General features: G+C 38.8%; 2 protein-coding genes across 3 annotated transcripts; both read left to right on the forward strand.

Moving 5' to 3' along the window:
* Window positions 1-254: 254 nt before the first annotated feature.
* On the forward strand, window positions 255-13,398 carry mcm8 (minichromosome maintenance 8 homologous recombination repair factor). Its single transcript, XM_042010313.1, has 21 exons — window positions 255-353; window positions 1,087-1,365; window positions 1,529-1,594; window positions 1,703-1,785; window positions 1,911-2,060; window positions 2,339-2,436; window positions 2,538-2,736; window positions 2,862-2,947; window positions 3,671-3,816; window positions 3,970-4,044; window positions 4,128-4,266; window positions 4,593-4,623; window positions 4,813-4,950; window positions 5,103-5,163; window positions 6,810-6,890; window positions 7,143-7,338; window positions 7,449-7,662; window positions 9,420-9,629; window positions 9,788-9,864; window positions 10,076-10,265; window positions 13,117-13,398. Exons 2-21 carry the CDS (start codon window positions 1,089-1,091, stop codon window positions 13,207-13,209), a joined length of 2,610 nt encoding a protein of 869 aa, XP_041866247.1. The 5' UTR covers window positions 255-353; window positions 1,087-1,088; the 3' UTR covers window positions 13,210-13,398.
* A 452-nt stretch (window positions 13,399-13,850) lies between these two features.
* Window positions 13,851-22,517, forward strand: crls1 (cardiolipin synthase 1). Of its 2 annotated transcripts, none has more exons than XM_042010314.1 (7): window positions 13,851-14,483; window positions 18,435-18,572; window positions 19,662-19,791; window positions 19,905-19,990; window positions 20,290-20,358; window positions 21,413-21,504; window positions 21,985-22,517. In XM_042010314.1, the coding sequence occupies exons 1-7, from the start codon at window positions 14,049-14,051 to the stop codon at window positions 22,076-22,078; spliced, it is 1,044 nt and encodes a 347-aa protein (XP_041866248.1). In that variant the 5' UTR covers window positions 13,851-14,048; the 3' UTR covers window positions 22,079-22,517. The 2 variants fall into 2 exon arrangements, with proteins under 2 accessions (XP_041866248.1, XP_041866249.1); XM_042010315.1 differs by having other exon boundaries at window positions 13,867-14,477.
* The last annotated feature ends 1,532 nt before the right edge of the window (window positions 22,518-24,049 follow it).

The raw sequence follows: 24,049 nt of genomic DNA on the forward strand, positions 1-24,049 counted from the left end.
GGGATTAATAAAGATTTAAGGCGTAATGAGCAGTCAGATGAAATCTTATCAAATTTCAGCACGATGTTCAGTTTGTCCTTAAACATTTGAGGAAACTGAACTGGTAGTTTGATCCGTAGATTTGTTCGTTACTACTTTAAAACAAGTTATTGAATTGTCCTGTAGTAATGTTGGTGACCTCTTGGGGGCAGTAAAAAGCGTGATCACGGTGATCTGCTGAAATAAAGGACGAAGAAGAAGAAACGTGACGTCAGTGGAGGGAACTTGGACAGCTTGCTTGGTATCAGACGGCAAGGTTTCTGTTTATTTAGTAGATCGACGACGGTTTGTTCTCTGTTTATGTTATATAAATAGTAAGTTTAGTATATCTTTTTTGAAAGTTACACATAGAGAAATTGAGAAGTATTGCCACTGCCGGTTAAATACACATTTTGTCTTAGCTCTCTCTGAATATTGCCAACTGTTAGGACGCAGAATTAATGTAACGATTATGATATGCACTGATGCTAATGTAATTTAGTCCGAGTTTGTAGACTAAAAAATGTTAAATAAAGATTGAAAATGATATATACTGTTTTAAATATGTCTGCTTCTCAAAGTTTTTATGTAAGAGAAGTAAGGGCTTATTAATTTACGGGGAGCAAAATCAAACATCTTAAATATCTTAATTTTGTTGTTTTATCTATGGGCTTTTACATATTCTCTTTTTTTTCTAAGTCTTGAGCCACCGCTTATTTCTTCCCATATTGCTTCCAAGAAGCCAAACTTTATTTTTTATTTATTTGTTTGCTTGTTAGTAAGTTTGTAACCACCCCCATAAATGATGTTCACTTTTACACAGTACTGTATGTGTAATACAAATGGTTTCCCATTATCTGAAGAGAGATATTGATAGAGCTAACTAGTTGTACCAGACAACTTTGTGAATGGCAGTATCTGTGGTTGGTATCTGATTACTGCTATCCACACACTAGCTGGGTTCATGTACTTTTGAGTTTTACTAAATCCGATCCAAGAAAATAAATCATGTCATGCTTGCTGTTAACTTTGACTCATTTGTGTTCTGTTTCTCTTTAATTACAAAAGCGATGAGTGCAGAGGATTCCAGCAGAGGTACGTGGAGGGGTGGGAATAGAGGATGGAGAGGAGGAGGTGGTAACAGATGGCGAGGTGGTGGAGGAGGATGGAGAGGAGGAGGTGGTGGCAGCAGTAGAAGCGGTGGAACCTGGAGAGGAGGAGGGGGAGGATGGAGGAGTAGACCATGGAGAGGTGGATCAGCTGGAGGAGGAAGAGGCTCAGGAGGAGGCTGGAGAGGAGGTGTCGGTGGAGGAGGATCTGCAAGCCCAACCATTAGTACTCAGAGAGGTGAACTTTATCTGTCTGTTCCATGATGTGTACAGAAATAATGAATTCCTCTTTTTAATTTTGATTGATCACATCTGAAATCAAATTATTTTGTTTGAGATCTTAGCATTTTCTGCTGATAGATGTAAGTTTCTCATTTTGATACCATCTGCTTGATCCCCAGTTCCATGTCAGACTACTCTTGATGCCTTGTGCCCATACAAAGGATGGACACTCTACTTCACAGACGGTATGTGTGTGTATTTATAGTTTTATTTCACATAATGATATTTTATTCAGACCGCAGTCAGAATGAATGTCTTCTTTGTCTCTGTTATGTTTGATGTTTTATGTGCAGGCTTCATAGAGAGCTCACCCAGTGTGGAGAAAATCAAAGTGTTTGAGAAATATTTTACTTCCAGGATTCACCTTTATGACAAAGTCAGTCATATGCATTTTTGTGTTTTAAAAAAAATCTACCATTTTAGTTATAAACGCCATATAAAGTCCATATTTTTGATAAAAGAAAAATAAATAAAAATGGCTCTTGTTTATCTGTGTTACAGGATGAGATTGAGCGTCAGGGCAGTGTGCTGGTGGATTACACAGACCTGATTAAAGACAAAATGGTGTGTAAAGCACTTCCTGGCATAATTACAGATCTGAAGGAGCAGCCAGAGGTGATGTTGAACTGTATGGGAGTGGCCATTCATCAGGTACATCCACAGAGTTGCTGCATAATAAGTTTTCTTGTTTGTCTTCTTCAGATTACAGCTTTTTAGCAGCAATGACATGAGATGAAGCTTTATATATCTGGTTAAATAGCCCCATGTCATTTAAGAAATGAATATTTAATGTAAAAAAAAAAAACAAGTTCAGCAGAAATGATTTTATTGTTATTTTCAACTCTGTATGATTATTAGCAGGATATTTAAATGGACGACTGAATAAATATTCTATGTGAATCCTAATAGATGATGTGTGCGTGTTTTAGGTGTTGACTACAGATTTGGAGAAACAAGCTGCTGAGCTACAAGAGGACGAGCTTCCTATCACTACACCAATCATCAATATTCCCCACATCAGCGCGAGGTAATGCGCACAGTCAAGAAAGTACAGTGAGTTGTTTCCTCATTACTGTGTGACTGTCCAGCATGAACGACGATGATTTGATCTGTTTAAATCTCCTATAGGCTGTATAACTATGAACCGCTGACTCCGTTGCGGACGTTACGTGCCAGTGTGTTCGGACGGCTGGTTTGTGTGAAGGGAACAGTGGTCAGAGTGAGCAACATCAGACCTCTGTGTACCAGGATGGCCTTCAGGTGCCAGACCTGCACAAACATGCTGTCTCTGCCCCTGCAGCATGGGAAATACGCCACCCCTACCAAGGTATACATGCTTTTTCTTCAGATTCTGTGTACCAAAATTTATATTCCACAGCCAAGCATCTTCAACATTGTTTGTAAGGTTTACGGATAAAGGATGCAGGTTTTTATCTGTGTTTTATCACCTAGTGTATCCAGCCTGGATGCCGCAGTCGTTCCTTCATCCCTATCCGTAGTTCTCCTCTTACGCACACTGTAGACTGGCAGATTATCAAGTAAGTTTTATTCTGTGTGACTGAATCATCTAAATATGAAGAAACTGCAGCAAGACACGACCCCCCCAAAATCTTTGTACAAGTTTCAGTCCAAAGCTACAGAGGATATCTAGTATTAAACTCCACTTGTAATAAAGTGAAACATCACTTACAAAGCAGGGTTAGAGACACCTGAATACTGCATGGATTTTAACTTTACATATTCTGTTTTTTGATAAATTGAAAGATTTAATTTCCTTTCTGTGGGCAGTAAATTTTTTGGAATGCATTATTAGCTTGGCTGTTCTCCATCTTGACAAACTTATTCAGTGGGAACCATTTTTCTCTTGAACATTTGCTTCCATTTTTTCAAATCAAAAGGACCAAATTAATAAATGAACACTCAACTAAAATCCTTCCACGTCAAAATCGTGCTTATGAGCACAAGGTATCTGCAGTCACTATGCTCTTCAAACTTTTTTTTTCTTTAGTTGTTTCTGATTTATGCAGCCAAGTTTGCATGAAGACATGAATATGCACAGGTTGATAAATCAACTGTACAGTTGATGCTCCTGTTAAATCAGAAAAAAAAATTATTAGCCAAACAATGGGTGATACATAAGACATACAATGTTATTATAGGTGGTTATTTCTTATAAAATGTTTTATAAAATCTGTCAAAATGCTGTTTTTTTGTTACTGCAGACATAATCACATTTCCTTTACCTATAATAACTCCCTCAGGGTGCAGGAGGTGATGGGTGGAGAGCAGAGGGAGACCGGACGAATCCCACGTACTGTGGAGTGTCACCTGACCTCTGACCTCTGTGACAGCTGCGTCCCTGGAGACACAGTTACCGTGACAGGGATAGTTAGAGTTCTCAATGATGGTACAAAAAAGTTACAATAAACACAATCTGGAGAAATCTCTACAATATGGTGAAATGAAGAATTATTTAATCGCCGAGGGAAATGGTCTAATAAATAAATAATCTACCGTGTGAATAACAAACACTGTTAATCTGTGTGCTTTTGGTGTTCAGGGACTTCCAGAGGAAATAAAGATCAGTGCTTGTTTCTCCTCTACATCGATGCCACTTCCGTTAGCAACACCAAAGGTACAAGCTGCTCATCTGTGATTCAGACTCGATAGATTTCCAACCAAGAGCTCATTGATGAGTTATTTTCTCTAAATGTTTAGGTCAACAGTCCAAGTCTGGAGGTGAAGGGTCAAGAGGGTCGCTTGAAGATCGCTCAGGAGGGGAGGAATTCAGCCTGAAGGAGCTGTATGCCATCCAGGAGATCCAGTCGCAGCCTGACTTGCTGCGACTCATCGTACAGTAAGTTTATCAGCACTAGACTATTTATTTAATTTGCATGAACCAGTATCAAAAACCAGAGCTCCGAAATCCAGAGTTTGATCTTTTAAGATATATTTATACTGTAGGTCTGTGAAGTATTGTGTTGTAGAGTAGCCACAAGCTGTAATGCATGTCTGTGTCTAAGTGAGTCATAGAAAATATAAAATGTAGTTTGTACATTTCTGTCTAAACAGTGGAAAATATTTAGATTTGTTTCATCCATCCAGACGTACTTTCTGATGACTAATGAAGCTGATAACTTGCTTCTTATTACTCACTGCATTCAATCTGTTGGCCTCTTTCAGCTCTTTGTGTCCTGCTATCTACGGCCATCTGGTGAGTTCAGCACTCTCAACAGGACTTAAAGAACCACTAGAACGTTACAGATCATGTGTTTCTAACTTTGTTTTGTTTTTTTTGTTTTTTTTCCAGCCGTCATTTAATCTTGTTTTAATTCAGAATTTTGTCCTAATGAATTATGTTAAGGTTTAACCTCATACATCTGGTGTTCTTGTGTCTCTGCAGCTGGTGAAAGCTGCCCTTGCTTTGGCATTGTTTGGAGGTCGGCAGAAACACACAGGCAAGAACAGTGTCCCAGTAAGAGGAGACCCACACATCCTGATCGTGGGAGATCCTGGACTGGGAAAGAGTCAGATGCTCCAGGTAACACAGTGGATGCGGTTCACACTTTTAATAATATAATATTAAGGTCATAATTTGAGATTTATGCATTCTTATCTTTTGAAACTGTAATGTGTTGTTGCTAAAGACGTTTTGGTGCTAAATCAAAATTAAGGATGTTTCTCTCCATGTAGGCAGTGTGTAATGTGGCTCCAAGGGGAATATATGTATGTGGTAATAGCACCAGCACCACAGGTAAATACACTGTTAAAAATATAAAGGGAACACTTAAACAACACAATGTAACTACAAGTCAGTCACACTTCTGTCCACTTAGGAAGCAACACTGATTGGCAATCAATTTCACATGCTGTTATGCAAATGGAACAGACAACAGGTGGAAATTATAGGTTATTAGCAAGACATCCCCAATAAAGGAGTGGTTCTGCAGGTGGTGACCACAGACCACTTCTCAGTTCCTGCTTTCGGACTGATATTTTGGTCACTTTTGAATGCTGGCAGTGCTTTCACTCTAGTGGCAGCATGAGACGGAGTCTACAACCCACACAAGTGGCTCAGGTAGTGCAGCTCATCCAGGATGGCACATCAATGCGAGCTGTGGCAAAGAATTTGCCGTGTCTGTCAGCAAGGTGTTCAGAGCATGGAGGTGCTACCAGGAGACAGGCCAGTACATCAGGAGACGTGGAGGAGGTCATAGGAGGGCAACAACCCAGCAGCAGGACTGCCACCTCCACCTTTGTGCAAGAAGGAACAGGAGGAGCACTGCCAGAGCCCTGCAACATGACCTCCAGCAGGCCACAAATGTGCATGTGTCTGCTCAAATGGTCAGAAACAGACTCCATGAGGGAGGTATGAGGGCTCGACGTCCACAGGTGGGGTTGTGCTTACAGCCCAACACCGTGCAGGACGTTTGGCATTTGCCAGAGAACACCAAGATTGGTAAATTTACCACTGGCGCCCTGTGTTCTTCACAGATGAAAGCAGGTTCACACTGAGCACATGTGACAGACGTGACAGAGTCTGGAGACACCGTGGAGAGCGTTCTGCTGCCTGCAACATCCTCCAGCATGACCGGTTTGGCAATGGGTCAGTAATGGTGTGGGGTGGCATTTCTTTGGGGGGCCGCACAGCCCTCCATGTGCTCGCCAGAGGTAGCCTGACTGCCATTAGGTACCGAGATGAGATCCTCAGACCCCTTGTGAGACCATATGTTGGTGCAGTTGGCCCTGGGTTCCTCCTAATGCAAGATAATTCTAGACCTCATGTGGCTGGAGTGTGTCAGCAGTTCCTGCAAGACGAAGGCATTGATGCTATGGACTGGCCCGCCCATTCCCCAGACCTGAATATAATTGAGCACATCTGGGACATCATGTCTCGCTCCATCCACCAACGCCATGTTGCACCACAGACTGTCCAGGAGTTGGCGGATGCTTTAGTCCAGGTCTGGGAGGAGATCCCTCAGGAGACCATCTGCCACCTCATCAGGAGCATGCCCAGGCGTTGTAGGGAGGTCATACAGGCACGTGGAGGACACACACACTACTGAGCCTCAAGGACATTACATTAAAGTTAGATCAGCCAAATTTTGACTACAAATCCAGACCTCCATGGGTTAATAAAATTGATTTCCATTGATAATTTTTGTGTGATTTTGTTGATTTTGTCAGCACATTCAGCTATGTAAAGAACAAAGTGTTTAATAAGAAGATTTCATTCATTCAGATCTAGGATGTGTTATTTTAGCGTTCCCTTTATTTTTTGCGCAGTGTAGAAAACTCTGTAATTAGAACGATCTAAACAGTTAAAGGTTTTTTTACATAGTTTTTTTTCATATAACAGAATCAGATCTGAAAATGAATATTATCTGTTTATTCCTCTAGGATTAACAGTGAGTTTGTCCCGAGATGCAGGAACGGGGGATTATGCTCTGGAGGCCGGTGCCTTGGTGTTGGCTGACCAAGGTAGAGAAACAAAGCAGGAATGTGTTAACAGAGCAGTTTGCACCATCTGTGTTTATAGAATATATTTTCATGTTAATAAAGGGCTTTAAACATGAAGAACCTTTAATAGCTTAATAGAATAGAATATATTTAATCATTGTTTATGAGCCTAAATAAATTTTAGAATGGGAGATCCTTTCAGCACAACTTTTTCTTATCTGGGATTTACTTGTTGCTTGTTTCTTCTTTTCACTCTCTTCCTGATGTTTTTAGGTCTGTGTTGCATTGATGAGTTTGATAAGTTGGGGAACCAGCAACAGGCCCTGTTAGAAGCCATGGAGCAGCAGTCTGTGAGTCTGGCTAAGGCTGGTATAGTTTCCTCTCTGCCTGCCAGAACGTCTGTTGTAGCCGCTGCAAACCCCATTGGAGGACATTACAACAGAGGCAAGACTGTCTCTGAAAATCTAAAGTAAGCTCAACATTCAGACAAAAAGCTGAATACGCTTTACAACCTGAAATAGAGGATATAACCACGTTACTGTAGCATTTCACTTGTGTTTACTTGTTGTCTGTCTATAGAATGGGCTCTGCCCTCCTCTCCCGCTTTGATGTTGTCTTCCTCCTCCTGGACATCCCAGACGAGTCACATGACCGCCGACTGTCAGAGCACGTCATGGCGAATAGGACAGGAAAAGGCAGAACCAGCAGCGCTGTGGTCACCAGGACCAGCAGTGATTTAGAGACCTCCATCCTGCTGCAACACTCAACTCTGCCTCTGTCTGAGCGTTTGCAGGTAAATCTCTGCTCTCCACACAGAGGCAAGTTTATTATGAAGCACTGGGGGAAAGAAACCAAACTATCCTCACTTTTTTACTTATGCTACATTCCTGGCTTTATATAGGATTGTAATTATTTTCTTTAATCCAAAACACACTGAGTAGGAATGTATCTGTGGTCTTCTATCACACCACCCGGAGAGGCCTGCCTTACTCTTTGAAAACTATAAAGTGGTTTAATTCACACACAAAGGCATTTCAGAGTATTTTAGATCAAGTTTTAGGAAAAACTACCATCAAAAGATTTATTAATGAGAGAAAAATAAAATCCATCACATAATGCATCAAGATTATTTTGAAATAAGAAGCATTAAAATGCAAATGAAATGAGTGAAATTAATAAAAGTACTTACATGTTTAAAATATGTGGAAGTGTAAAACTGAGTGACGACAAGTGAAAGTAGAGTTTTACTTAAAGGTGGTTATAAATATTTCTATTAAATAACTATGTTTGAGGCAACCCTTCTTTAAATTCCACTACCAGCTGCTACCAGCAGAGGGCAGCATAATGACTGAAACGTTTCAGCTTATCTGGTCTCTACTCTGGGATCTCACTGACCTTCTCTCCAGATCTGAGACACTTTCCAGGTTTATCCACACTAAACATATCTGATATGTTCAAAATAAACCTTAAATTCAGTTCTGTATGTAACTGTAAGCCAGTTTTTTATGGTGTATGTCACTATTCTTACAGAAGCTATGAGTTTTTAATGTTTAAGCTTTCCTAGAATGAGCATTCAAGTAAATGTGAGTTTGGCTTTGACATTTTTTCTCACTTCAGCTGTTTCTAAGACACCAGATTACCAGAAAACGATTGCTAAAAGAATAATAGTTGTTTCTCTTGGTGTTAAGTACCAGGAGATGAATGAATGTGGGAACCAAAAGTTAAATGTTTTTCCTTGATTCTTGATGTGGATGTTAGTTTTTAAATTTCTAGTCTTAAGGTAAGAACTGAGGGCTAGTCTTCCTCCTTTATTAAAAAAATCTGTCTTCTCTATATTTAGCTGCATTGTGTTTTGTTCCATCTACGTTGTCGAGTTTCGCATGCACAGGCCTCCTGGTCTGTAGGACTATAGTAATTTCTCTAGCTGTGATGGACACCCTTATAGTCTAAAAAAATGGAACTATGTACATGCTGGAATGGAAAAGCCTGAGAGTGAATCCTTGCAGTACAAAATGGTGGTTTGTTAAGATCAATAATTACCTATACTTGCCCTTAAGTGTCATCTGAACCACAGGATGATCATTCTTGACGGCCCAACCCAGTTTACAGTCTATCTAGAGGTACTTTATAATCCACTTGTGTCAAATGCTGCATTAAGATCTAATTACACTAAGGCTGTTGGCTTAGTTATGTTAGCATGTAGCTATTCTTGTGCATCAGTCACACCCCACACAGAGTGAAGGACTTGTTCTTTGGTCTTATCCAAACATTCCTGTTTATGTATGACATTCTAGGACATAGATGAATATCAAGCAGTCTTGATCCACTACGGTTTAAATGAATTCCATCAGGGATTAAAGTGGTTTTTACAGTCCCAAAACATACTGAAATTGTCAGTACACTTGACTAAATGTGGAAAAATGCCAAAAGCCAAGCAACGAGGCAGAGGAGTCTATTAATTAAGGATTTTTATTCTCATAGCACATTTTGCTCAGTCAGGATTTGCCAGTTGTATTTCATCTCCAGAATCATTTACATTATCTGTTTAAGGTCCCCGCAGGTGAAAATGTTGACGTAATTCCAGCATGCTTGTTAAGGAAGTACATCAGCTATGCTCGTCAGTATGTCCATCCCTCACTCACTCCTGAAGCAGCACAAACCCTTCAGGAATTCTATCTGTCGCTGAGATCTCAGGCGCACTCTGCTGACGCTACGCCCATCACCACAAGACAACTGGAGTCTCTAATCAGACTGACGGAGGTAAGTTTCTGTACGTCTGGATGTTTGTGTACGTAGCCAACACGCATGGAAACAAATGGCAAGCAAATACTAAACTTATTTTTTCAGTAATGTGTCAGACAGAAGGAACCATTTTCCTATTTTTTTTATCTCTTTGGCAACTGTATGCTCACGTATAGGCAAGAGCCAAGTTGGAGCTCAGAGAAACGGCTACGAAGAGTGATGCTGAGGATGTAGTGGAGATCATGAAACACAGGTAACTGCAGTATTTCACTCTGTTAATCTTTCTGTTGAGCTGGTAAAAATAGTTTATTTACATTTTATCTATCAAACATTTTTTTCCTCACTCTTCCTGTATCTTTGTAATCAAAATGCAGACTTCCCCACAAATATAAGTCATGACATTTCCGACATGCCTGAGTTACAATGCACCGCTCTGTGATGTAAATCTCTTCCTCTGTTCGCAGTCTGGCTGACACGTATTCAGACGGTCTGGGAAATCTGGACTTTGAGCGTTCCCAGCTTGGTTCTGGCATGAGTCAACGCAGCGCTGCAAAGCGACTGGTCAACGCGCTGCACTCACATTCTCAGAGGACCAATCAGAAGCAGTTCGACCTTCAAACGCTTCGATCTATGGCTGACAAACTGAACATAAAGGTGAGAACACTGAGATGTAAAATGCATCCAAGCAGTAAATGGTGTGTCAGAGTTCTACATATCAAAGGCCCACACACCATCTCATCTTTTAAATTTGTGAGGAATTAGCTAACATAACTTCTGCTAAAAATCAAGTTTTCAACCTTGCTAACGTGGATTTTGTGTTACAAGACATATGAGCAAAATTAGCCATTAATGCTATGGCTGGGGATTTCTGGGTTGAATCTGCAGTAATCGTCTACATTTCCAGAAAGGCAAACTAAGACAGCCTGTATGTTTCTTGTAAGCTGTGAAAGAAGCATAATCTAGGCAAGGAAGACAGCCAAAACAAGGAGTGATGAGCAATGGCTGCAGCTGGGCTGAGAGGTGCATTTCTATTATTTTAGAAAGTAAATACATGTTCTGATACTTGTATTTGTATGCATTCTCATATCATTTTTAATGAGCTGCTGCTTCTTGAGAATTGCTCTCTGGTTCAAACATTTACAGCTGAGTTACCCGAATATAAAGATTTAAATAGAACAAAGTGTGAACACGGTCGGGTCAAATCAAACAGGGCAGCCAGAGTCACTGCTGGCAGCTGGAGATGTTGCTAGAACCATATTAGCTCGACACACTTGAGTCATACCCCAAGCTATTCTAAGGCTGTGAGTTTGTTTTTGTTTATTTTTTTCTTTATTTTTAATGTACAGTCTTGAAGGTTTAGTCAGTTATTAACTGTTGAACTGGGACTTTTAAAAATATAATATAATCCTGCATAACTGGCTAGCTGCACAGTGGTGTGGTGGTAATTGCAGGTACAGTCATGGACAAAATTGTTGGTACCCTTCGGTTAATGAAAGAAAATATCACAATGGTCACAGAAATAACTTGAATCTCACAAAAGTAATAATAAATAAAAATTCTATGAAATTTAACCAATGAAAGTCAGGCACTGCTTTTCAACCATGTTTCAACAGAATTATTTAAAAAAATAAACTCATGAAACAGGCCTGGACAAAAATGATGGTACCCCTACAAAAGACTGAAAATAATGTGACCAAAGGGACGTGTTAATCCAAGGTGTGTCCACTAATTAGCATTACAGGTGTCTACGATCTTGTAACCAGTCAATGGGCCTATATATAAGCTACAGGTAGTCACTGTGCTGTTTGGTGACATGGTGTGTACCACACTCAATATGGACCAGAGGAAGCAAAGGAAAGAGTTGTCTCAGGAGATTAGAAAGAAAATTATAGATAAGCATGTTAAAGGTAAAGGCTATAAGACCATCTCCAAGCAGCTTGATGTTCCTGTGACTACAGTTGCACATATTATTCAGAAATTTAAGATCCATGGGACTGTAGCCAACCTCCCTGGATGTGGCCGCAGGAGGAAAACTGATGACAAATCAAACAGACGGATAATACGAACGGTAACAAAAGAGCCCAGAAAAACTTTTAAAGAGAATAAAGGTCAACTTCAAGCTCAAGGAACATCAGTGTCAGATCGTACCATCCGTCGTCGTTTGAGCCAAAGTGGACTTAATGGGAGACGACCAAGGAGGACACCATTGTTGAAAACAAATCATAAAAAAGCCAAACTACATGTTGACAAGCCACAAAGCTTCTGGGAGAATGTCCTATGGACACATGAGACAAAAATGGAACTTTTTGCCAAGGCTCATCAGCTCTATGTTTACAGATGGAAAAATGAAGCATATGAAGAAAAGAACACCGTCCCTACTGTGGAACATGGAGGAGGCTCTGTTATGTTCTGGGGCTGCTTTGCTGCATCTGGCACAGGGTGTCTTGAATCTGTGCCGGTACAATGAAATCTCAAGACTATCAAGAGATTCTAGAGAGAAATGTGCTGGCCAGTGTCAGAAAGCTTGGTCTCAGTCGCAGGTTATGGGTCTTGCAACAGGACAATGACCCAAAACACAGCTAAAAACACCCAAGAATGGCTAAGAACGAAACATTGGACTATTCTAAAGTGGCCTTCTATGAGCCCTGACCTAAATCGTATTGAGCATCTTTGGGAGGAGCTGAAACATGCCGTCTGGAAAAGGCTTCCTTCAAACCTGAGACAACTGGAGCAGTTTGCTTATGAGGAGTGGACCGAAATACCTGCTGAGAGGTGCAGAAGTCTCACTGACAGTTACAGGAATTGTTTGATTGCAGTGATTGCCTCAAAAGGTTGTGCAACAAAATATTAAGTTAAGGGTACCATCATTTTTGTCCAGGCCTGTTTCATGAGTTTATTTTTTTAAATAATTCTGTTGAAACATGGTTGAAAAGCAGTGCCTGATTTTCATTGGTTAAATTTCATAGAATTTTTATTTATTATTACTTTTGTGAGATTCAAGTTATTTCTGTGACCATTGTGATATTTTCTTTCATTAACCGAAGGGTACCAACAATTTTGTCCATGACTGTATAGGCTCCAGCCTCTCCTTGTACTGGAATAAGTGAGTATAGTAAATGTAAATATAATACAATTATGTGGTGGACTGGCATAGATAGACGTAGATGGATGTTTACAAAAAAAAAAAAAAAAAAAAAACCCTATAATAAATAGTATTTTACTAGAATGATAAGAAAGTCTGTGAATTTGTGTAGAACATATTTGATTTAATCCAGCTTTTTCATCTTATAATTGTCAAATATTATCATCAGGATTACTTTTATTTACAAGAAGTCTTTTTCTTAAGAATTAGGAAATTAACTGCAGTTGTTTGACTTCACACTGTTGTCGTATGATAAAACTTTTCCCACCACAAACTTACTCAAGTTATTCCTGCATATGTGCTGTTAAGTCTGTTAACCCGTTCGATGGAAATTTTATTCAGTCAGTTGCTTGTTCATTCCAGGTGCTGGATTTTCAAGGACTCTTGAGTTCCCTGAATGAACAGGGTTTCCTGCTGAAGAAAGGACCTAAGATGTACCAACTGCAGACTGTCTGACCACCGACACCTACAACAGTCACACACACACACACACACACACACACACACACACACACACACACACACACACACTTTTCTCAGATGAGTTGTCTGCTCAATTACTGGTTAAAAATAAATTATATTAATAAAAAAAAAAAAACTAAATAAATAATCTTTATTGGGATTCCATTAACCCGAGAAAGAAAAGTAAGATGATCAAAGTGCTGGAACAACCACTTCTTTCTAAAGTAATATAACACCTCTGCTTAAAAACAAGGACAGTAACAGAGGCAACTACAGCTCAGTCCCTTAACACTTCACTCTTCAGTCACTTAAGACTTATGTAAACAAAACATGTATATGTACATATATATATATATATATATATAGTTCCTGTGATATTGAGTTGGCAATGTTTCCTAATTGCTTTCAGACTGATTTTAGTTCCATTCTGTACTTTAATTTCTTTGCTCTCTAACTTGTTATACATCATTTATCACTTGTTCTATGGTATATGTAATATTTTACAAAAAAAAAAAAATCTGTGAATAAAATGTTATTACCCCTACCTTTTATGTACTACTTTGCACCATTAAATAAATGCTTGACTACAATATGTTAAATATTAGATATTTATTTTTATCAACAGCACAGCTCCACTTCTACATTTTTTACGACTGTATTATGATGAATGCATTTTTACGACATCATATGTCAAGTCGGTTTACGGCAACATGGCAGCCTGCTGTCTCGAGCAGGTTTTCTGTAATCTCTTACTGTAAGACTCTGAAGTTTCATCATGGTCACGCGGACAAACAGCGCGATGCGGGCTTGTCGGTAACGAGGGGCTCGTGAAAATGATGACGACGTGTTTTCGGCGGATTCCTAAGCCGCTGCTTCGTAATGGAGCAAATTTTCCTGCGCTGTCTGCGAGTGTGTGTCGGCTCGAGCCTCCATTATGGCGGCTGAGACACACACCTGTCACGGAATGCACGAGGTTAACACAACCTCAGTTAAGCGGGTCGTGGCTTTTCGGACTTAAGTGGACGGAGAGCCGTGTCTCCTACTGGAGTGGGATCCTCCCACAGGTAAGACAGACGCCCCGGATTGCGCGAGGCTCTGTGTTCGAGTATCGGGGAGGTCACAATAGGTCGACGGTCAGTTTCCGGTCCCTGCTGCCCCCTAGAGCTCGAGGACTGTGCAGTGGGAAGACCGAGAAGGCGCCTCAAAACCGTGACGAAGCAGGTGTGGTACCTGGACAGGGACTGTTCAAATTCAAAGAGCTGGTGAGTGTAAGTCTTAAACACACAGGTGTAACACAGAAAAAGAATTAACCTATTAATTTTTAAATGCTTAAACAGTTTTGGTTTGCTTCTGTAATTCTATTCTACAGTCATTTAGCAGACACTTTTATCCAAAGCGACTTACATTTGAGAGTAAGAACAACACAAGCAAGAATTCAAACAAGATGGGACGTCATCATTAAGTAAACAGTAAGAATATTCATCAGATCCTGACTAGGCTAAAAGCGGACCAACATGATTATATTTATAAAAGCTTAATACGCTTAACTTGAAATATTACATATTGTAGTTTTAATAGTCTTTTATTCATTATTTTTTTATTTTACTCTCATAGTTTTTTTTTATATTTCTTAAATATATATATTTATATATTTATTAAATCTAAGTACGTAGATGATTAGTACTGGATACTAAAATGTTAATGGCTATTGTTGCACCACATTGTAATATAACATCATACGAGGTTTATCTTCAGTGTAAAGGTTAAGGGAATGTTTATTAACCCAAATGAGAGCATTTTACAAAGCTTGATCAAGTTTTCAACATTATAGACAATGTTTGGAAAATGTTCCTGGTGAACCATATGATAACCTAAACTAGCTTAGGAGAACCACAGCTAAAACATTCCTGGAAGGCTGTGGGAAGTTGAATTTGTTATTTGGTTCAACTACTAAAAACCTTTGTGGAACTCCTGAGTTTCATCTTCAGTAGTAACCAGCTGCTTCTCTGAAACCAAATCATCGGTAGATGAATACTTGTGATTGACGATGCTAAGCATTGAATCACCATCTATATTCATAATCATTAAATTTATTAAACTGACTCACATCCCTAAATACTTATAAGACAGACTGGAAGAGAAGAGAAAACAAAAATAATCAAGATAGTCTAATTTCATACTGACATTTCAGCCACTGCACTCTCAGGCTGGATGAGTAACAGGAGCAAAAGATGAAAGATGGAGAGTGTAGATTCATCCAGACGTTGCATAAACCTAAACACCAAGTTTCTTCAAAGGGCTCAGAGTGTGCTCACTCCTGCACTGACAGACATCTGACTGGCACTCCCTCCTCTGGGAACCTTGAGTATTATTCTTACAGCATTGTTGTATGTAACTCGCAACTTCTGCATGGTAGACTTTTTTTTCCCATAAGATAACCACAGATGAACAGTGTAGAATGGTGCAGCATCATTCAAACAAGGACGCATGGAGTAGAACAAAAGCTGAACTTTAATAGTGTTTCCTCTGCGTATAACTTACAGCATGGAAACGTGATACAAATTTTTGATCATCTTGAACTGACAAAGAAGTTTTTGTATAATTATTGAAACTTTGTACACTCAAAATGGAGAAATGATCATTTTAGATAATATTTTATAATACAGAAACACAAAATATACTCGGTACAGAATAAGTTCCACTCAGGGTACAAATACTTGCTTTAGTGTTTTCCAAACTACTTGTAACGATGATCCAAAGTTAAGTTTACAACCAACTTGTCTAACAACACATAAAGCTGATCTCACTACATGACAGCAGCTAAAAATAAGAACAGCATCCAAACTCATCCAAACTGGGCGATGTTCTGGTTCTGTGTTAAACATTTCTCATGCTTCCTTCTCTATATGCACCGACCATACCTGAACATTTATGTGCAGATGTGTGAAAAGTCTTGTTGACATGACATTGTTGAACTGACACTATCTTATAGCAGCTCCAGTTGCCATGTCAACAGTGGCGCATGTTGTGACGTCAAAGCCACAAGGTTGGCGTTTATAGAGAAAAAACTCCAGCTTTCCAGTCCAAACCGCACTGAGAACATGTGCAAATCTTTACCATTTCAATCTGCTGTTGTACCGATTTCTGCTGCTAAAATGACTCAGGGGCTGTTGTTTATTGTTCCAGAGAGGCTGATCTGGTTGGAGTGTTTGTTTATGATGGATTCATGTCTTTATTTGAACTGTGTTGGTGTAAACTGAGCTAATGACACATTTACTTTTACCCTGATTGTGCCATCTTTTCATCCATTCAGCTCAGTTCATATCTGCTGTCCTGACCTTATTATGTTGTGTCCTGGATTTATCTTAGTGACTCTATCTGTAACCATCCTATCTCAGTTTTTCTTCATAAATTGGTGAAGGACAGAATGAAAACTAAGTTACTGGAGTCCGTGTTTGTTCTTCTTTGGCATGAGAACAGTAACAGTCTTCAGCTGTGATATAGGACTCAGTGGACAGCCGGCTCGATCACTGCAGATGAATGGAGCAGATTTGCTAACTCAGAACCTAAGGAGAGATGTCCTGAATCTCTGCAGAAGAGGAAGGTGGATGCTCTGGACTCTGGAACATGGCCTTGGAGAAAGAATTAAGAACTATGAAGCTTGTTCCAGTCTTTGAATGCTTAAAACCCAAGGTGCTTGTTAGTGATGTATCCAGAACAGAAGAAAGGGAGTCATTTGAACTGTTATTCGTGTTTTGCTGCGTTTTTAACGATGAAATTATAATTTTGCTCATTATTGCTGCTTGCTTTTGTAAATTTTAAGTAAAGCAAGCATTTGAACTAGCAGTGGGCTTGGTTTGTTGTAATGACAGTATAAGGCTCTACAAAGTAACAGTAGCCTCTTCTTTGCAGCATAAAGCAACACCATGTGTCTAAGCCAGGTTGATATAGCATACTTGTGCCTAAATATATTTAGAAGTCATAACAGCTGGCAGTGGAGTAAACAGTAACCAAAGGGATTTTGTTATAACTCCCTGTAGTTTGCTAGAGCTGAAAAGGAAGCAGGAACGACGTCTTAAAGTAGACAAATTAGTCGGTTGTTACTTTCGTTCCAAACTAACGTATAGAAATAATATTTTCTTTTGATGTTTTCATCGTGCAAGGTAATTTAGTCTTGCATGTGGGGCTAATTGACATATATTGTACAGTTCTGTGTAAAAGTCTTTATTTATTGTTAGGAAAACAGGAAATGGGTGCAATGATTTACTGAAACGTGCAAACAAATAGAGGCTTCTTAAAGGACTTGAGGGTTGGCTGCTTTTTTGTTCTGTTCTCATCTTCTCAGCTGCTTCTATAACGTTGAGATCTGGGGAGGATTCATCCCTCCATCAGACCCGTTGCCACTGATTTTCAGTCTAGTTGTGTCATTTGGCATACCTCAGCCATTTCTCACTTTTTCCTTCCTGAGATTGGCTTCTTGACGGCCACCCTTCCCTGGAGATCATCTCTGATGATCAACTGAAGGTCCAGATACATCTGTCAGGTCCTGTATCTGGTCTTTGCTAGACTCACAGCACACCATGCTGAGATATGCCAAATTTTCAGCTGATAGTTCTCTGGGATTAACCTTGTTTAGTGTTGTTGTTGCCATTTTTCATAGATGGGACTAAAGAAAATTGGAGCAAGTGATGTGACTTTGACCAGCAGCTAGTATTATGTACCTAAATATATTGTTTTAAAGTATTTCTTTACTAAGTTGTTTGCTATTTGTTGATAAAATACAGGTTCATCGCCTCAGTAAGGAACTTTTTTTTTTTTAACACTTGAAAGATCCATAATTCTGTTAAGTGGCTAAAAAAAAAAAGCTGAACCACATTCCTGTAAAACATTAAGGCTCAAGAACTAAAACGGACTGAAAACCTTGAAAGACCTTCAGAAAGCTGGAGAACCTTTGCTAAAGACCACTTTAAAAGATTATAAGAAACTGGCTGCTCCGAAGCAAACACAGAAATGAGGAGTGTGTCATTACCGTACAAGCATCTGAACAGGAATCTGTCAGTAATGGTGTTAAATGTAATATATGTGGTAGAAACAAAGTTTTCTGTAAGAATTTATACCAAACTCTGATCAATTCTAGGAAACTGTTTTATAAGAATGGTCCATCTCTGCTATTTTGCATGTCTGATTTGCAAACTTGAATGAACCCTGTTTTTCTGCAGTACGAGAACCCATGGACGATCCCCAACCTGCTGTGTGTGTGTCGCATTCTGCTGGCTCCGTTCCTGGGTCATCTGATAATCCAGAAGAACTTTGACCTCAGTCTGGCTCTGTTTGCGCTGGCAGGAGCGACTGACTTGGTAATGCAGATACAAGCACTTTAGTTACGGACACATGTCGACATTCCTGAGAAGAGATTCGTCTGTGTGGAATGACAAATATCTTAAAGATTTAAACGGATTTGGAGACTCAACACATGAAACCACTCAGCTACAAAAAGCCACTGGCCATTATTACTGTTATTAATTAGTGCAGTTTGTTTGTTGTCAAAATTTACACACTATTTGCACGTTAATACAGAAACATAATGCATTTAGTTTGGAAAAGAAAGATATTTAAAAAAATGCTGTTTAGTTTCTCTGAATTACTGAGGACTTTTTTTCTAGTTAAAAATATTTCTGTTTTTACTGTGTTAACAAGTTTCTATTTGAATCCGAAAAACAGTAAAAATTTAATGAATCATCTTTAATTTAGAAAACAAAATTTTCCTAATAATTATATGACTAATTCAGAAAACAGAAATCTGGGAAAAAATCTGATATTTTTTGTATATGTCATAAAGAAAAACAAGCTTTCTTTTTTAATTAAAAAATGTCTGTTTTAAAAATGAAAGATTATTAGTGAAAAAACAAATCTTAAATAAGAGAAACAAGAAAAATGACTTTTTCCTTAAAAAGAAATCTTATTCATTTTTAAAAACAAAATATTTTTGGGGATTATTTTTTTTTCTTTTTTTTTACATAAACAACCTTTTTAAGTGAAAACACCACAATTCAATACATTTAGACTCATTTAGTTTGTGGGGGGGGGGCTACACGATGGTGGTCAGCACCGCAGCCTCACAGTAAAAGGTCGCTGGTTCGAGCCCCGGCTGTGGGTGTAGGGTTAGACAGCGGCCTTTCTGTGTGGAGTTTGCATGTTCTTCCCAGACATGCATGTTAGGTTAACTGGTCTCTCTAAATCCTGCCTAGCAGTGAGTGTTAGTGCTTTTTTCTCTCTGTGCTGGCCCTGTGATGGACTGGCTACCTGTCCAGGTGTACCTGCCTCTCGCCTGCTAATTCCCTGTGACCCTGAACTGGAATAAGCCATATAGAAAACTGACAGATGTATGGATAGTTCTGGATCTAATTTCTTCACATGTCATGTGTTTCTGCCTCTCTGTGTCTCAGCTGGACGGTTTCATCGCCAGAACGTGGCCCACTCAGAAATCTGCTTTGGGCAGTGCTCTCGATCCACTGGCCGACAAGATTCTCATCAGTATTTTATACATCAGCCTCACCTACGCTGAACTCATACCAGGTGTGTGTCGGATTTTCTCCAGTCTCACATAGTTAATTTCAGTGACATTCAAAGATGCATTGAAGTTGATTTAAGGGGGGGGCAGAAATCTTAACTGTTGTCCTCTGTTTCAGCTCCACTGACAGCTCTGGTGATTTCTAGGGACATCGGTTTAATAGCTGCTGTCTTCTGGGTCAGATATAAGACTGTACCTCCACCGGTGAGAAAAACATTTCCATTAAAACCACTTGTTTTGCTCTGAAACTTATTTGTAGAAAACATGCTCAACATCAGTAAAACCTCTTGATATTTAGGAAATTCTGACCTCTAGTGGCGATGTGGTGTATTGTCTTTCTTTTTTTAAGTCCCTTGCTGCTCACAGGCTTATTGTTCCTAAAGGATTCATGTTTGATGGTAGCTGGACTACAGTGAATGCATTTAAACACCACATGGTATATTTAATATGTTCTAGATCAGAGTGGCTACTGTGCTTCACAATCTGTCCCTTTTTCTCTGCAGGTGACGCTTAGTAAGTTTTTTAACCCCTGCTATACCACAGCGCAGCTCAAACCCACACTCTTCAGCAAGGTGAGACACAACCTTCCACAGCGTCACTTGCTTTGAAAAAATGTGTTCATTTGTGCGCAGGCATGTGAATTTAACTGAGGAATACGTTTGATTAAGTTTTTCCAAGTTTATGTTTTTCTTTTTCTTGAGGGAAAAAAACAACAAAAACTTGTATTGTGACATAGATTTGAATCACAGACCCATAAACAGGACCAGGGTTCATTTAAACCAAGTTTATGGTCCATCCAAACTATGTATGAATAAATCATTTCTGTAGTTTAATCATACAAAGTAAAATGTTGTTTAAACTTTTTTCAAAGATTTATGCAAAAATATTTGTCATGACAAGTTTAAATTAACACTTAAATGTCTCCTAATTCCTCTTGTGTATTTGCACCTAACTTCGTGTTTTATTTTGAAAATGACACAAAAATCTGTGCTTTATTATTCTATTAGCCATCACAGTCGATGCATCTTATACTTGATGCTCACAACTACATAATTACTGGAAAAAACATGCAAACTAATCAGAATAACTGGACATTAAAGCCAGTGTTTATAAAATGTGATATTTAATTTCTGGAGTTAAATTTACAAGTTTAATTTTTTACTTTATCCTGATACAAGGGCGTTTAAACTAACATGCATATAATTAAACTTGTGTAGGCACTCACTTTACTTTCCAAACATTTATGTTTAAGTTAAACTTTCAGATATTTTGAAAGTTTGGCTCATTAATAAAATGAAAGTTGGTGGACTGTTAAGTGTTTTATTTATATTTGTACTTCTGTCAACATGTATAATTTTTTATTTATTCATGTTTAAACACAGGAAACGGTAGCCTGTTTCACTGCTCATGTATTTCTGTTTTGAAGTTAATTATAAGAGATCAAACACTGAGTCCCTGAGTCGTCGTCACTCCCCCAGTTGACAAAACCAGTACTGTACATGCTTATAATGAAGTCTGCATCTCTTTCAGACTTGAAAAAAGATAGTGGTGGTTTGGCATAAGAACGTGGTTTGTCTGCCAAAAAGTGGCTGAATGCTAAAGTTTTTTTTTTGTATTTATTTTTAGGCCAACACAGTCATTCAGCTCCTCCTAGTCGCTGCTTCTCTTGCTGCTCCGGTCTTCCAGTACACAGACAGCCTTCTGCTGCCTTGCTTATGGTAAACCACACACCCCACATTCCTCCAGTGTCTCTGCAGATTTGAGATCTGTGGTAAAACCACAAATATAGTCGCAGTCACAGAACGTTTGAATCATAATCAGAAAATCAGATCAAAATAATTATTTAATGAGACATTTTAGGATTTATGATGAAACTCAACTTGCATGTTTTGGATGTTCAGTCCTTTTTAAATGTAATTTATTTATTTTACAGTTGATACGTGCTGCATTTTATTTAAATTGTTCTTTATTAATTTAACATCATTGGTTAAAATATCACATAGTAACTTTTTTTATGTTTTGCATCTTCTACAGTGTTTTTCTTTAACTACCATTAGCGGCAGCAATGAATCGACTAGTTAACCGTTAGAACAGGTGGATTTCTGGCAAGCAGCATTTGAAACAAATATTTGATCAGTCTGATTTTCTGGATGAAAATAAGATTTGAATTTTGATATTATTCATTTATGTCACCGCAGGTACATCACAGCTGTGACGACAGCAGCATCAGGATACAGCTACTGGCATTACGGCCGCAAGACTGTCCAGGTGCTGAACACCAGGTCGCCATGAGAACCGCAGCTGGAAGCACACCAAATTAAAAATAAATAAAAAACAAAACTAAAATAGGAAGCAGCTTCTGCAGAGACACTCATCAGATGTGGCAAACGAAGGACAGACATGCAGATGGACGATCGCCAGGAGCTCTGAAAACAAGTAGCTGTGACAACCATTTATGGGTTGCCATGACAAAGACAGAAAAACAACTGAAGCCGCAGATGGTTTATTGCAACACTACAGAAACAGCAGCCGCTCTGGGCTAGAACCAAGCAAACAAAAATATATAAAGACAATCCACCCACACCCTGAAACATACATGTCAACTGATGCAGCAGAAGATTTTATTTTTCTTCTTTTTCCAATCAGCAGGTTTTGTAAAGTTTACCAAATGATTGTCACATGACTGTCAGTTTTGTAAGCCAATGATTTATAATTAAAAATTTTAATCTGCTTTAATTTCTCTGTGGGTGTGTTACTGATCTGGATGTAGGGATATTTTTATTGTTGGGACAAAGAAAAGAAAAAATCTGGTGGCATTTGGGGTTTTAAATAGAGCCTTCTGATTAATATCTTCATTTAGTAAAACAGTTAAAATGATGCTGTTTGATGAATCATCCAGCAGTTGTCTTGAATCTCTTTAATAGCTACAGACCAAAGACATTTAAACACCTCTGGATTGTCTCGTTATTTTTTACTAAGCAAGAAAATAAAAAGATAAGTCACAACTAAATTGTTAGATCACATTGGAAGTTTTTATTTCTAATTCATTTTGGTTAATTAACAACAAATACATAAAATCTTGGTCTTTGAAGGAGACGTCTCACTGTTAGGATTTCTAAACGAACCAGCGTAGCTGCAGTGCTGCATTTAACTTCTAATAGTCTCAGGATCAATAAGCCCATTGAGCCAGAAGTTATATGGAGACCCCCAGAGAACACGAGCTACCTCTGAACCTTTTTTCACTCAGCTCCTCTGGTGGTCGTATAATCCTGCGCTGCTTGATTTTCCCCTGCAGAAAAACTAGTGATGTGGGAAATGAGGCTCTGTGAGTGTTTCTCTAAACATACGTATGTAATGATGCCTCATTAAGGACGTGTTGAGATGACTGTGGGGCATGTGCGAGTTGTTTTTGTGGCCTTGTGTAGGATGTCTTCTCATTACGTCCCCTGTGAAAATGTTAAATAATCTCATTCTAAAATATATTGCTGGAAGCTCTCTAATTAGTGGGACCTCTGAGGTTAAGACTAGAAAAGTCTGTCACCAGATAAAACTGTTTATATTTTTTCATCATGTCCACTTTGGAAAGCGATCCCTCATCTGAACTGTTAGGTAGTTTTAAATCATGTGGAATAGAGTAGCCATAATGGCTTGCCGATGCTAATATTCCCCTCTGGATACATTAAATAAAAACTAGAATCAATGTCTCAGGAAATGACTCCCGCTTGTATTTTCATGTAAAATGCACAGATTTGTTTTACTGGCTTTGACCAGGGCTACCAGACCTCCAGTTCACACACGAGTATTTTAGTTTATATGCAACAAGTTTTATAAAAAGAAAAAGTATAATCTTACAAACCTCTTAATCCAGAAGAAAAGATGATGTTCTCATGTTCTCTGCTGTAAACAGATTGTATTGTGAAATAGGAAATCTTGGCAATAAATCATGTATGATTCATAAATTTTGCTGTTTTTTAGTAAAATAACAGGTTTAGTCAGATTCGAGGTCAAATGATTGCAGTCGGATGATGCAAGAACAGGTTTAGAGGAAAGTTGATATAATATTTTTTTTAACCTTCAAATGGATATTACACTGCTCCTGCAAGGAGTCACATAAATGAAAGTTGCCATATTCAGGGAAATTGTTAGTAAAACAGTTATTTTCATTTTTGGCTCAGAGAAGAGTTGCAGCTCATCAGTTTTGGGTTTGTATTGTTCATTGTGTGGAGTAGCTTAGACAACGTCCTTTCCTAAACATCCCCATTT

The sequence above is a fragment of the Melanotaenia boesemani genome, chromosome 16 (assembly GCF_017639745.1).
Source record: "Melanotaenia boesemani isolate fMelBoe1 chromosome 16, fMelBoe1.pri, whole genome shotgun sequence".
NCBI classification, from domain to species: Eukaryota; Metazoa; Chordata; class Actinopteri; order Atheriniformes; family Melanotaeniidae; genus Melanotaenia; species Melanotaenia boesemani.